The 15483-nt window shown below is 41.0% G+C and overlaps 1 protein-coding gene across 2 annotated transcripts in view; it reads right to left on the bottom strand.

Moving 5' to 3' along the window:
* The window catches only part of NECAB1 (N-terminal EF-hand calcium binding protein 1), an 84689-nt gene extending 69507 nt beyond the window's left edge, over positions 1–15182 (bottom strand). The window contains exons 1-3 of one of the 2 annotated variants that reach the window (XM_061607154.1): positions 14302–15182; positions 10941–10965; positions 976–1084 (exon numbers count right to left, since the gene is read on the bottom strand). In XM_061607154.1, coding sequence (XP_061463138.1) covers positions 976–1084; positions 10941–10965; positions 14302–14415 — 248 coding nt within the window. In that variant the 5' untranslated portion in view covers positions 14416–15182. The remainder of the gene's footprint in view (positions 1–975; positions 1085–10940; positions 10966–14301) is intronic. The other variant, XM_061607164.1, reaches the window with a different exon arrangement.
* Positions 15183–15483: the final 301 nt, after the last annotated feature.

Below are 15483 nucleotides of genomic sequence, written 5' to 3'. Positions count from 1 at the left end.
GTGGGTGCCAATCGCTCTTTAGTGAAGATGTTTTCTCTCACTGCTAAAGCCTGGGAACTTGGCCTTCAAGGCAGGTGTTATGAATAATGCTGCTGCAAAGTCCAAAACCAAGAGGATTGATAAACAAAGACAGAAGTGTGAGACCCAAGAAAAAGAAACATCCCCACAGGTATAGCTAGTTAAAATCACTGGTGCAAACCTGCACCCAGGTTGAGGGGCTCTTTGAGTATAAATAAGTCTCCCTGGGTTTGGGTCGGGTAGCCTTAACAGAAGCCTAGACAGGAGAAGGTCTGTGTACCTGTTGGCCATCAGCTGGGATCTCTCTTCTGTTGTTACCCGGGGCTTCCAACAACAGAAAGGAGACGTAAGAGAACTGTGCTCAAGAGCTGCTTTTATCTGTTTAGAGCCTTGCCCGCTGTGAAAACACCAACTGCTCTCAGTTAAAGCACTGTAAATTTTCTTTTTTCCACGGGTCTGATAATTGTCCTGTAAATCAATCCTCAAATTTTCTTGCCTTTGGCAAAACGCCTTACACTGAGTCAGATCTTTGGTCCACACAGCTCAGTTTTGTCCACACTGGCTGGCGGTAGCTCCCCAGGGTTTCAGGCGGGGGCTACTGACAGACCTACCTGGAACTGTCAGGGATTTAGCTTGGAACCGTCTGCATGCAAAACAGATGCTTTGCCATTGAGTTATGGCCTTTCCTTCTAAAAGAAGGAATGAGTGTATGAGGTAACCAGGATCTAGGCATTACTCATGAGAGATGGGTTATCCCATATTTTCTGGTAGCATCTTTGTTTAGAAACACATAATATACGTAGTGAATACTAAACAGCTTATGGGTTGCTGTTCCATGACATTTCATATGCTATATATAAAGCTGCAGTTTTACCAGATAAATCAATATTGCAAAAACATATTGCCTTTCCAAAGGCTGATCATATTTCTTTGATTGACTTAAATAATGCTACCCACTCTGTATGGTGTGTGTCGATAGCGTGAAACAGCTCCTGCAGTTCTTCTCTGCTCAGGATTCCATCGGCAAAGTAAGCTTTGAATTCATCAAAGGACAGTTTGCCATCATCTGAAATCAAAGAAGTAGAAGGAAAATTGGTCACACACATGACTGATTTTCTCTTTTAATCAAATTGCTTTTAATATGTTGGGTTATTTTTACCACGGGTCAAGGGTTTTTCATTTTTAAATCTCTGCAGAAACTTGAGATGTCTTAGAAAAAGAAGAGCTAGCCACACCATTGATAAAAGATAAGCACAACTGGTTTTATCATTAGGTAACCCAATGCTACTGCTACTGATTATCATCATCATCGTCGTCGTCATCTAAAAACAGTTATAGATAAAAACATGCTAGAAGCAGTGATCTCAAAGCTGCCAGGAACAGTCTTCTTCAGCCATCAAATGCCTGGGTAAACAGGAATCTTTAGGGAATTACTCTGTAAAAGAACCAAGCATCAACATGAGGCATATCAGTGGCATTGCAGCAGGGCATTTTTAAAGGAATTGTTACTGGGTGTCCATTTTTTCATTCAAATGGCTTGAACATGGAAGCCTCTCTACCATGTACAAGCCCTGACATTTGGACTGAGGTGAAAGTGGATCAAACTAACCAAAAAACCAAAACCAGAGAGTGAGTACAGCCTTGCAAAAAGCATTTACACATTACTAGCCTAACAAAAAAATTATTAGCTTGCCCACCCACTAGTAAATATGTGAACTAAAAAGCAAATTAAAAACTGGTTAACATAGTAAAAACAGGAAATAAATAAATCACTTTCCTTTATGACAGCTTAATCTGCACACTTCCTTGAGTCTTGTAGACCTCATTGAGTGGATGGCAGCAACAGCATCTCTAGACTTCTGTAACTCTTGGTGGAAGAAGCTGTTGGGGGTTATGGCCCAACAGTAATGAAAAGTCCTCTTCCCAGCTGCCTTGTTGCCTAGCCAGGCCTAAAGCAGCTATAAGGGAATAGTTTCCCTGCCCTGGAACTTTCACCAAGCACCAGGGCTGGGTAACACAAGATATTACTGTCTCCCTCTGCAAAGTAGAAGAAAGTTTCCCTCAATAATCTGCAAAATAGGTGCCCATTTTCTATTCTTTTATCTTTTCTAAAAGTTTGCTGTTTGAAGACAGATGGCTTATGAAATAGAAGCCTTTTCTGAAATCCCATTTTCTTCAGCCAAATGAAAGTTAGCCAAATTACAGTGTCATTTCCCATGGCAACATAGCTTTCGACAAATTATTTCACCCACCTTCCTGATCTCACTTACCTTTTCTAATGTGTTTCATTAGCATTTTCTCAAGCAGGCACGGAAACCTGTTTTGAGCCAAACTTCCCCTCCCCTTTTCTCACTTTGGAGAATAAACTAAACTGTAAAATGTAATTTTTGTTTATTTTTGACAGCTTATCAACCGACAATGTGCTCAGCAAAGGAAGTGCATAAAGGCTTGCCCAACGAGCTGCATTCTAACACGCAGATCCTAACTATACAATGCTAACGTTTCATTAAGGCCAAAAAACTGGGAAACATAGGAAATTGTCTTATAATAAGTCAGACCGCTGGTTTGTCCAGTTCAATATTGTCTACATTGACAGGTGGCAGCTCTCAAGATTTTCAGGAAGGAGATACACCCAGCCACACCTAAAGATGCTGGGAATGGAAGTTGGGACCTTCTTCATGCAAAGCAAATGCTCTCACATTTTTACTCAAATGAGAAACCTGCAGCCCTCCAAATATAGCTGGACTACAGCTCCCATCATCCTTGACAATTGGCCATGCTGGCTAGGGCTGATGGAAGTTAGAAACCAGTATCGTCTGGAGGGCCACCAGTTACCAATCCCTGGTATTGTGTACTGGGAAAAGATGTGGTAGTGTTTGCTTTGTTTTGTTTTGACATTTAAAACAAGCCTGTTTTGACAAGAGAGGCAAAGAGAACAAGCCTTTCCCACAGCTACTTGACTTCCAGTAACTTCTGTGGATTACTCCGGCACCTTCTGTGATCACTGCCAGTTTGGAGTCCCACCACTTGTGACTCCCATGCACAGGGCTGGCCCTGCCATTAGGCTGAGTGGGGCCTCAGGTGTCAGATGCTGAGGCATGGGAAGGGCAGTGGCAGTAGCCTTCTGACCATTTCTTCTGAGCTCCCTGGGCACTCCCCTCTGTTGGAGAACAGAGCTGTGTGTACCATGTGGCCAGCCCTCTTGTTCCCTGAGCTAGCCTGCTGCCCTCAAGTGGTGGAGGATGTTGTCCCATCACTAGTGTTGAAGTAAGATTCAGCTACCAATCTAATTGGCTTCTGTATGTGGAATGGGGCCATGGAGTGTCCACTGACTCAGGCAGGAAAACGTCTTGGGCCAACCCAGCTCATGAAGGTATCCTGCATCTCCCCTCAAGAGTGTTCCACCACAGTTTCATCCCATAGGACAAACCTCTGGCATGTGGGCCAAACCTGGTCCTCCAGGAGTTCAGATTTGGCCCATGAGACCATTTCCCCCAAACCATGTCCACCTGCCCCACCCCTGACATCAAATGTGACATCAAGGAGAAGGCAGGGGGGCGGGGAAAAGGCAGGGGGGCAGGGCAGGCCCACCCCTAAATTTGACCTGTGAGGCTAGAATCTTATAAGGATGTGCCCTTCGGAGCCAAACAGGTTCCCCACCTCTGCTGTGGGACTTAACACAACACAGATGCTTGTTCAAGTATAAGAGCTCCCCACTTCTTTATGCATCCACTTTTGGAGAGCTACTTCTATAATAGTAACTAGTGTTGTTATACTCAATGTATTTAACTAGTAGTATTAAGTGAACATTTCTTAAGACACTCAGTCCAGGGCTTGAAGGGTGTTCCTGGGCAAGGTGGCAGAATTACTAGGCGGAGGGTGGCAGGCAGCAGTGGTGGAGGAAGCTGGCCCAGCAGCACCATTGGCCAGAGCCCCGGCACAGGCAGCTGGAATTGCCAGTGCTGCCATTTTAATCCCCCCCAATGCAATGCTCCTGTGACACTACGTTGGGGGATTGCATTGTGGGGAATGAAAACTGTGATGTTGGCAAGTCCAAGCCACCACTTTTCTCAGTGCTGGGTAAATGAAAAAAAAAGTCTAGTGTCAGTGACAGTGGACCCTGCCAAGGCCTGGCCTTTTCTCGAGGTTGTCACGAGCCGACGCCACCCCCAAACCATTCTACTTTGTATCAGGAGCTCTATGTTGCTAGCGGAGGGGGGGGCGGAGGGATGCTGTTCAAGTACTGTCAATAAATAACCAGCTTTAGTGCTCTAGCTATTTGTCTCTGGAATAAGCAGAGCTGTCAGGACTGCATTGTGCATCCTTAGAAACAATGTAGTGACACAATGTCAGGAAAGGAAAGGATTTTTGGAGACTCTAGGCCTTGGAGTCTAGGGCATGCAACATGACAGAGGAAGAAATAGAATGCCATAAAAATGGAAAACAGTCATGCCGTAGCCTGAGAAATAAAAGGTAGGAGAGCCCAGTCAAGCGGGGAAATCATAGGATGAAAACTTAATACAGCCCTTTGATACTGACATGAGGACTATGATTGTCCAACTCAGTACATCACAGAAGAGAACAGCTGAAGAAAGACAGTGTCCATATCAGTGACTACAGCCACAGGACTGGGCCACAAAATGTTAGCTGCTGGTATATATTGTATTGTAAAGACTTACAGATACTAAACGGTGGTATTTTCCTATTTTTATTTCTTAGACTGGGAAATTCATTATTTAAATGTTTTGAATCATTGAAATTACCAACAAATTATGTATGCAGCATTTGCCTTGCTGATTGCCGTAGAATAGATAGGCTTGGATTCACAATGGGGAGAGTTCTGAGGGCTGGATAGAGGGATCTGGAGCACTGCCCTTGGTCCCCAGGCCTGAGGTTCCCTACCCCAATATAACAGGTGTTAAGCAATCTCAGGGGAGCTTAACAAGTATACCTTGAAAGCAATGAAGTAATATTCATAGAGGGGAAATCACATGGCATTAAACTAATAGTTTTAGAAGGGCATGAAAAAGTGAGCTTTTCTCCTTGGGGTGACAGGTACAATGGCTTCTGCCACCAGCTCACTGGAGAAACTGGTTCATGAGAAGGAGGATAGAGCATCTGAGACAACAGGTTAGCATGAGTTTGCTCCCAACTGTTTCACTAAATCTAAAAATCCGCTATTAAGAACATCTTCATATTAGGTTTGCCCAGAGAATACACCCACTTGGCTTCAGATACAGTGTGTGTGTGTGTGTGTGCCTTTCATCAATTCTTAATTATTGTCTTTTCTTTAGGAATTCTTTTAAGAAAAAATGCAAACACCACAGAGGTGTTTCTTCATCAGAGCCGATTTCTATTTGCAATACAAGGATTAGGGTTAGAAGTTGTATTGTGTTAGGACTTCCCAGGAGGATCGCTCCGCCTGTGCTGCCTCTGGGACGGGCTCCCGTCTTGGTGGAAACTTTTTCAGTTTTAAAACCAGTCAGAAGGGCTTTTTGACTGGGGAAAATTTCTTCCGGATAAGGAAGAAACGTAGAGATTTTCCACAGAGCTTTGTTGTGTTTGTTGGAGGCTGGAATTCTGTGAAAGAAGGTCTTCCAGCAGCTCGGACGGAGCTAGGATTTCCAACCAGCTCAACTGATTAAGTGAGCCGGTTTTTTTTTTTTCTTCAAAGAAAAACGGATTAACAGGCAAGCATCCTCCTGTCTTTTCTCATTATTTTGTTATCAATACAGCTAAAGAGATTTGTCGACTTCCGGGAAGGGTGACTTAGCCTGTGCCTGCTTTTGAGACGGGCTCCTGCCTCAAAAGAAGCTTATTCAGATATATCAGTCAGTTTTTTCTTTTTTTTTGACTGATTAAACTTCTCCCGGGTAGGGAGAAACGAAGAGATTAACCTCAAAGCCTATTTTTGTTGGGACGACCAGATCTCATTAATTTATGGGACGAGGTCCAGCCGACGAAGGTGGGACGGATTTTCAACAGCAAGCTCTATCTGTTAAAGCGAACGTTCATCTTATCTTCTAAGAGAGAACGCATTAACAGGCAAGCACCCTTCTTTCTATATTTTTCTTTTACTTGACTTAAATTGTTGCTGTTTAAAAGAGATTTGCCAGATTGATCGGTTGTTGACATCTCACTGGGGAGCCGTAACTTCTCTCTGCTACGCACTAATTAATAGCTTATCTCTGTTTTTGTTGCAAAAAGCTGTCCTGGATTTGCATTCTAAAGATACACACAGAAGAGGGATTTCTATTCCAGATTTTTATTTTGAAAAATATTATACTGTTTTGAGACTACTCTCTTTTTGGTCTATTTTATTTTGACGAATCTGTTTCTTGACGATTGCCATTAATTGTTTCGATCCTGGGAACTGCATTTTGTTTACTTAACTATTGGAGAGATAAGGCTGTCTGCTCTGTTTATACTGTGATGTCACCAAGTCTGGAGTATTAACCCAATTGTTGCTGAAATAAGAAGTGGTTTTCCTATATTTTTCTTTTAAAATGGCAATTAAGAAAGTGGCTGAGAATCTGGAAATAACTATGTTTCAGAAAATAATGGATGAGATTGAGATAACGAAAATTGAATTGAGTAAAATGAAGCAGGAGATTAAAGATATAAGGGTCCCTGTGAGAGAGGTGACCCTGGAAGGGGTCCCTGTGAGAGAGGTGACCCCGGAGATTGGAACAGGGGTCCCTGTGAGAGAGGAGACCCTGGAGACTGGAATAGGGGTCCCTGTGAGAGAGGAGATCCCGGAGATTGGAACAAACGTGGAACAGGAACAAGATTTGGAGTCTATGGACTTTAGAAATAAAATCTATTGTTTGGAACTCAATGTTATCTCTGAAGAAATTAATGAAGATTCTAGAGATAAAGTTATCAATGGCATGGATTATCTTCTGGACTGGAATGATGTGATGGAGCCCAATATAGAGAAAATCTATGGAATTAACTGCAGCCATGTGACAATGGAAAAACTTTTAAGAGATGACCCAGTGTATTTTGAAAAAAAGAACAGAGATATGATTTTACAGCAGTATTTCAGCAACCTATTCAGAATGGATGGCAAGAAAATATTTGGGATAGAGGTAATTCCCATCAGACTCTTACTATATGACTATGGCTTTGACAGCAAGATTATTATGGAATACTGATAATGGAAGATTGGATATTGAAATTACTGGACTTAACAAGACTACTGAAGATGGAAGATGGAAAATGGAACTAATAGAGATAATAGAACAATGGCTACTGAAATTACTGAACCTAACAGATTCTGATGTGATGGATTAATTGAAATGTTTATTTTGACTATGGTTATGACAATAAGATTATCATAATTAGTAATGAGATGGACTAATCGATATGCTTATCTGGAAAAAAAAAATTGATAGATATATTTCTTAAAGAATTGAAATCTCTCTTTGACTTTTTGTGGAAAGAATAAAGTAATGTTTATGAGATTTGATGATTAAGTAAGATAACTACTGGAGGAAAGTGATTTTATAATATGACTTAAGAGACAGGATTGCTATATATTATAGACTTATAACTGATTTGATCTTTGACAAATGGGAAGTCAATATTTTACTCTTTATTTTTTATTTTTGCTTTTTTTTTTTTTCTTTTTTTCTTTTTGTCTAACTATTTTTGATTTTGTTTTTTGTCTTTGAATGTTTTATGATTTTGTCTTGTATGTTTTATGAAAATTTGAATAAAAATTATTGAAAAAAAAAAAAAATACAGCTAAAGAGATTTGTCAAAGAACCAGCAATTAAGAAACCCTGGGTGAGTCATAGCTTTCCCTTTTATTCACGGAGCTAAGGGGAAGAAAATAGAAATTGTTTATCTTTATTTTTATTGCAAAAAGCTGGCATGGAATTCAGCATTATAAAGATTATAAACGGCTGAGGGGTTTCTAATTTAAAGAGAATTTTTATTTATTTATTTATAAGACTTTTGAGTAATATATGTCTGGGACTATTTTTTCCAGTTTACTTTTTTTTTTTTGACGAATCTGCTCATTCTTCCTGCTACTAATTATTTGGATGCTGTGAATTAAAGTTGTTTTGGCACTTTTGGACATACAAGAGATAAGGCAGTTCGTCTTGTCTAGAGGGTGACGTTAGCTGGCTTGAAAGATTAACTTCTTTGTAACTGGATAAAGAAATAAACTGTTCTTTGCTTGGGACATTGGAAATTGAAGGGATTGTGTTTTTTTTGGTTTTAAGAACGACAATCGAGAAGGTGGTTGAGATCATGGATGTACAAGAAGGGACTTTCTCTTTAGATATGTTTCAGAAAATAATGAATGAGATTAAGCTAACAAAACAAGAACTTAGACATAACAGACAAGTGATGATAAGTGAATTTGGCAAAATGAGACAGGAGCTGAAAGAAATTCAGGATTCTATGAGAAAGGAGAACAAAGATAAATTTGGAAAATTAAAAAAGGATGAAAGAACAATTAAAGGGAAGGTTCAAGCCCTGGAGATTGGATTAAATATGGTCTTGGAAAAAGATTTGGATTTCCTGGCTGTGATGGATCCTGAAGACAAATATTACTGTTTGGAATTCAGCGCTGTCCCTGAAGGAATTGGTGAAGAGATTGGAGATAAAGATATCATTGGTTCGAAAAAATTCATGGCCTGGAAGGATTTGATGGAACTTGAAATGGAGAAAGTTTACAGAATTAATTCCTGCTTTGTGACAATGAAAAACCCTTCAAGAGATGTGCTAGTGCATTCTGTAAAAAAGAGGAACAGAGATGCGGTTCTGCAACAATACTTCAGTGATACGTTCGGAAATGATGGCAAGAAAATATTTGTGATGAAGGAAATCCCTATCAGACTCTTATTATATGACTATGACAGCAAGATTATTGGGTGCGTAAAGATGGAAGATGGAAGATGGAATCAACACGGATAAAGGAAGAAGAGCGATTTGAAATTACTGGAGTTAACAGATTTGAAGAGTTGGATTAATTGACATGTCTATCTAGAAAAAAATCTTATCAGGAGGGCTGTTCCACACAATGTAGGAAGTGGACCTTGGGCATTGTGGCACCTACCCTTTGCAATCCCCTCCAGTTAAATATTAGACAGGCGGCATCTCTGTTACCTTTTGGCGCCTACTGAAGACCTTCCTCTTTCAATAACCCTTGTAAGTAGGGGCCTTATCCAAGTTTGTGTTGGAATTGTTTTTTAAAGTTGGTTGGGTTTTTTTAAAGATATTTTTAAGATGCTTTATTTTAAAAACTGTTAAGATGTTTTTAGTGTTTTGTCCCTTGTTTGCTGCTTTGGGCTCCTTCTGAGAGGAAGAGTGGGACAGAAATTTCATTAACAACAACAACATATGAAGCAGCTATTAGTCAACCTGGCGCAGGACTTTCAAGTGTGACTGGCTACCATTCAAGGACTCAGGCAGCGGTGTTTTTCAGCTCTAATGCTTTTGTTTAATAGGAAATGCCAAGGATTAGGGCAGGCCCTATCATTAAGCAGAACAAGGCAACCACCCGAGGCAGTCGATAGATGCTAGGGTAGGGAGTGGCAGTGAAGTATTGGAGGATAGGGCTGTCAGCTCCTCTCAGGTGCAGTGGAAAATACTTGCCATTTTTGAAGTAAGATTCAACTGCTAATCTAGTTGGCTTCAGTATATGGAATTGAGAGAGGATGCCATCTTGTCTTCTTCAAGATCATCATGTGCTCTGCCACCAAAGCTATTACCCTTTCCTCTTGAGTTGTATTTATTAGCATATGTACAGAGAGGAATAGATTTCAAGAGTGACACTGATATTACCCATCAAATCCACCACCTATTCTCTAGATCAGTCTTCCCCAATCTTCATTCCAGACCATTGGCCATGTTGGCTGGGCTGATGGAAACTGTGGTCCAAAACAACTGGATGGCACAGGTTGGAGAAGGCTGCTCTTGATTATTCGTGTACAAAGGAATCAAGGCCATCCTTATAAACAACAGACTTATTTTATTACACGTGTACACCCACTTCCAAATGGTAAGAAGTATCAGGATTCAGTTTCCTTTGGAAGGAGGTCACAGGAGGCTTATGGTGTTTTGTAATATTTGCATTTATTTACAAATATACAAGTTGAGCATACAATGGAGGCTTGCAGCACTAACATTCCAGCAGATGCTGGTCCCCATTCATTTTATTTTTTTTGTGGGGGGCTCGACTTCCACAGGATTCTTCTACAGGACAACTCAGCTCTCTGTGTGCCTCTTTTAGTCCCAGTCTGAACTGAATTAGCACATTCCCCAGCTAGGAGGAAGGAAGAGAAAAGTGAGCCCCTTCCCCAGAAAGTTCTGTTCTTCTGGAAGGAACTCCAGTGATTAGCTCCTGTAGCAACAAATCACCTGTACTTGGCCATCTATTTTACATAACAAAGCCAGATGTGTTTGGCAGGTTTGACCACTCAGGCAGTCCTTCTATTGTCCTAAAAGCAATCTTACAATGACAGAATCTACAAGGTCAATTCTGCCAAAGAACCCATCCAGCCACAAATAAATCAAAACAATCCATGCTGCTATGTGCTACCAACACTGCAGAAAGCCATTCACTTTGGTGGGGAGGCATACTAAACCCTTACAGCTGGAAACGCTTACAGTTGTATTCAGTGTAGCTCTAATAAGTAGATCCATTGGTGCAAGGATTTCTGCTTGCACAGCAGAACTTCCTCCACCTCCTCTCTCCCCGTATGCCTCCTAAATCTGTTCTAGGCATTCCCCCAACCCCCCAGTGCAGATTTGAGGAGGGCACAAGGCACGTGTGCGGGGAGGAGAGAGGAGAAGTCCTATTGTGTTAGAGGTACTCCTTGCACTGACGGGACAGATTAGCTGAAAACCACTCTTAGTGTTTTAACTCTATGATTCTCTGAAAATAAAGAAATAATTGGACTTACCATTTTTATCTGCTCTTCTCAGTATCTACAAAGAAATAATGTCATGTTTAGTTTATATATATATTGTTTAAAAGCAGTTAAAGACTTACTGACTAGAATAACTTAATACAGGGTATTTTTTTTTTTAGATAATGTTTTCTCTTGGATAAGGGATGGTGACCGGGGTCCAACAAGCCTCCTTTCAATGTGGGGAGGGACTGAGCCATCCCCACTCATGGACAAATCCACAACTGAGTGGAGGATGGCCATTAACTTGTAGCAACAGCCACCAACGTGGGTAACTTTAAAAGAGAATGAGATAAATTCATGGAGGAGAAAACTATCAGTGGCTACTAGTCGCAATTAGGGATGGAAAGATCTGTCAATTTTTGGTTCTCTCAGTTTCTCACTTTTTTAATGTTAAATTCAGTCCTCTACACTTCTGCAGCAATCTGCAATTTTTTTAAAAAAAAAATCTTCATGAAAATTCTCCACCATTTTAGTGCAAATTTCTCCAAATAAACACATTTTTGTATGCAGTTGTGACAAAGGTGCACATTTTTGCAAGCCATTTCTCATCCTATCATGCCTTTTTGCATATTATTTTCACTCATGTATTCATTTTTATGCACACTTTCCCCTAATGTATGCATTTTTGTAAATATTGTTTAGTTGGTGACCTGCATCCCAAAATTCTAATAAATGCGAATTTCGAAGAATGGCTGTGTTTCGGTTCTCATATTGTTTTGGAAAGTGCAAATTTGATAAATTCTGCTTGACATGCAAACTGAATCGAAATTCTCACCCATCCCTAGTAGCCATAAAGGCTATGCTGTACCTCCACTGAGGGAGGCAGCATGATTCTGCATACCAGTTGCTAGGAATCCCAAGGGGGGAGAGTGCTGTTGCACTCTGGTTCTCCTGAGAGGCTTCCCACAGGCATCTGTTTGGACACTGCAAGAACAAGACGCTGGACTAGATTGGCCTTTGGTCTGACCCAGCAGGGTTTTTCTTAGAAACATAGGAAGATCCTTTATCTTGTGTCAGACCATTAGTCCATCTAGCTCAATAATATTTACACTGACTGGCAGTGGCTATCCAGGGTTTCAGGCGGCAATTTCTCCCCAGCCCTTTCTGGAGACGCTGAGGGTTGAATGTGGGATCTTCTGCATCTCTTTTCCATGCTGCCAGTGCCACACATGAACTAATTATTACCAAAAAGCTTCAGCTACATTCAGAGGAAAGGTTGCAACATTTGGGGCTTTTTAGTTTAGAGAAAAGGCGAGTAAGAGGTGACATGATAGAAGTGTATAAAACTGTGCATGGCATGGACAATTTGAATATGGAAGGGAAAATATTTACATTGAAAATTCCATTGTGAATGTTTTATGTGAAACCAGCATGCTGGAACTGGGAGTTCCGGTAACTTTCAAATATATTTCAATTCTAGTATATATTTTGGAAACATTTATATATGCCACCTTTTGTCACCTATAAGGACCCCGAAGTTTATAAAACTCTGAACATTTCCATCAAGACTGGACATAGGGTAGAACTGATTAAAAATTCACTTTGGACTTAATGGGGGGGGATCAGAACACATTTATAACAGGAGTTATGTAGGAGAGCTTGATTTGGACTAGGAGAAGAACCTCTCTTCTGTAGGTGCTTTAACCACCAAAAGGCACAGTCTGATGCGAAACAAAAATTTGCCTGGGGTGAAAGAACTGTTAAGAGACTGACAAATTAATCTAAAAAACAGTTACATTGAAATATTGAGATTCTGTTGCATAGGTTCCTACAAAAATGCATAGGCTCTGCTATGAGACTCATCTTGCTCCATAATATCCTTGTGGATATTTTGATGCCTGATGAATGACAGCCATCCTTTCTTTACATGCTTTCAATATTAGTTAAATTGGCCTTTATGAATGATGACTGTTTCTCTTGCTGATTTTGATTCCATTTTTGTGCTGTTCCAGATTCTCCTTGTTATTGTTTAATGCTTCCTTTTAAAAAAAATTAATTGGCTTTCTATTGTAATGATTGATTTAAAAAAATAAATTTATATGAATAAAATATGTACAATTTTGAGGGCCTTTTGGAGTGGAAAAGTGGCCTATACTTTTTAATATCATTTCATTAATATAATATAATCCAGCCTGTCCAAGTCCTAAAGGAGGTGTAGGTGCCCTTCCATTTTCAATAATAATCAATTGATATTAGAAAGCAGTTTGGGTGTCCAGAAAGAAGTTGCCCAGTTAGTAGTCTGAACTTTAGAATTCCCATTGTTATGTTTTTTAAAAAACTAATGCATAGGATCATACGAAGGAAGACTGATAGTATAATTTTTCCACATGCAAATGATGAAAGACAACACGGGTTACATTTTTACGTTGCTTTTTCCTCTCCCAGTTTACATTTGAAAGGCTAACTTGCTTCTCTTTCTGCTTAATGCACTAAGGCTGCAATCCTAACCCCACTTACCTGAGAGTAAGTGTCACATAATTCAATGGGACTTACTTCTGAGTAGACAGAAGTAAGGTTAGAATTGCATTATAAACTGAGGCTTTTTAAAGGAACTTACCTTTTTTTTACAAGTGCATCAAAACGCCACTTCCAGAACTACCTTATCACACTGCACACTAAAAACAGTCATAAAAATAATCTCAAAGGAAATGATGCATTAAATATATATTTTTGCTCTGATGCCCATCTAAGCTGTACTAGATCTTTATTTCTACACTCAGGATTTTATTGGGGAAGTACTAGATTCTATAGCAACCTCAAGTAGCAACTGAGCATCAAAATGCCGTTTTAATCCCCGTCTCCCTTGGAGGCATATCCTAATTTCAGAGGAGTCAAAACCTCATGTGATGTGGGATATTTACGATAAAATTTCCCCGGGGGTTTTTTTAAGCGTATTTTTTTTAACCTCACAATTTTATTCAGAACAAATTGTGCTATTTCTCCACCAAAATAGTTATACATTAATTATCTCAGTGTAAAATGCTTAGGATCAGGATGTTAAAGAAACATTTCACAGCATGATCTCCTTAGAGTTGCGGGACTCTTGTGTTTTCAATCGTTGCATGATAGGCAAACATTCGACAGGTGCAACTGCTCCCTCTGGCTGAAGATGCAGGGAGAGGCGGAAGCATCACCTGTTGAACGCTAGCAGCGTTTAAAAGCACGGGAGCCCTGCCCAGAAAAGGTTGCAATCTTTCCCCCTCTTCCCCACTGAAGGAAGACACAAAACTTTCCCGACGCGAAGGAATCTGTGTCCATCAAAGCCCAAAAGATGGTGAGGCTGAAAAAGAAGAAGACGACAATACAATGACAGCGACAGATGTGCGTGGACAATTAACCCCGTCCTGCTTACGTCCAGGAAGATGGAGAGCCCTTTGGTCATGGTCCAAGCAGAGCGGAATTCTTCGGAGGGACTGGGGGAAGAAGGAGACGCTTCTTCCATACCATCGGCAGCAGCGCCATCCATGTTGCAGCCGGTTGGTGCTGTCGCTGGGAGTGTGCCTGCCGGATGGGATGGAGTGGCAGACGCGGGCTGCTCCTCCTTCTGTGTGAAAGGTCCCCCCCCCTTTCGTCTTTGACGCGTTAGAGTCGTGTCAGTTTGAGGCGAAGCCAGTCCCTTTGTCCCAAGATCTGTCTCCCTTCTCCATGGCTGGCTAGTCGAGGAGCAAAGCTAAGGAACGCTGGCCGGGGCTGGCATTTTTCTCCTCTCTGTCTGCCTCCTTTTGAAAACTCTGCTCCTGGCTAAATCGCTGCCATGTTTATTCTTCTTTGAGCCCAGAATCTGTTTCCAAAGCTTAGCTCTGGGAGAGGGGGAAGCAGCAATGAAAGGCTGTGTTTCTGAGCATGTGCAGAGTGCCTTTCCTGTGCCTGCCCCTCTAAAACAGGGGGCCTCTTGGCAGGTTTTTGAGGACTGACATTTCCTTTAATATTAATTAACTGATTTATTGGCTGTCTGGTCACTTTTAAGGCAGGATTCACTAGCCCATGCCCACTTGTACTACACTGTTCATTTGTAATAATATAAAATAGCTGTGCTGGATCAGGCCACGGGTCCATCTAGTCCAGCATCCTCTTTCCACAATAGCCATTCAGGTGCTTCTGGAAAGTCCCCAAGCAGGACTTGAAGGCAATAGCCCTATTCCTGCTGTTGCTTCTCTGGCAAATTGCTAGTCGGAGATATACAACCTCTGACCATGGAGGTTCCATACAGCCTTAATGGCCAATGCTGGTTCTAGTGGGTCTCCACCTCTCTCTTCTGAAAATGGGGGCACATTACACTAGTCAAGCCCCACCCCTTTTTACTGTAAAATCTGATGGAATCAGCTTGAATGCATTTCTTTCTTTAAAAAAAAAAAAAACAGCTTAAAAGAGATTTTGCAGCTGATTGGCAATTCAGCCCATTCCCCCTCCAGGTGTGGCTAATGGAAATGCTTTGCTGTAGGGGACTAGTGTGTTCACAGCCATAGGGAATTCCATAAATAAATGATGTGCTGTGTGATAAAGTACTTTCTTAGATCTACTGATGTTACCTGTG

Source organism: Rhineura floridana, chromosome 1 (assembly GCF_030035675.1).
Source record: "Rhineura floridana isolate rRhiFlo1 chromosome 1, rRhiFlo1.hap2, whole genome shotgun sequence".
In the NCBI taxonomy this organism is placed as follows: domain Eukaryota; kingdom Metazoa; phylum Chordata; class Lepidosauria; order Squamata; family Rhineuridae; genus Rhineura; species Rhineura floridana.
This window is presented reverse-complemented; position numbering and strand designations above follow the sequence as displayed.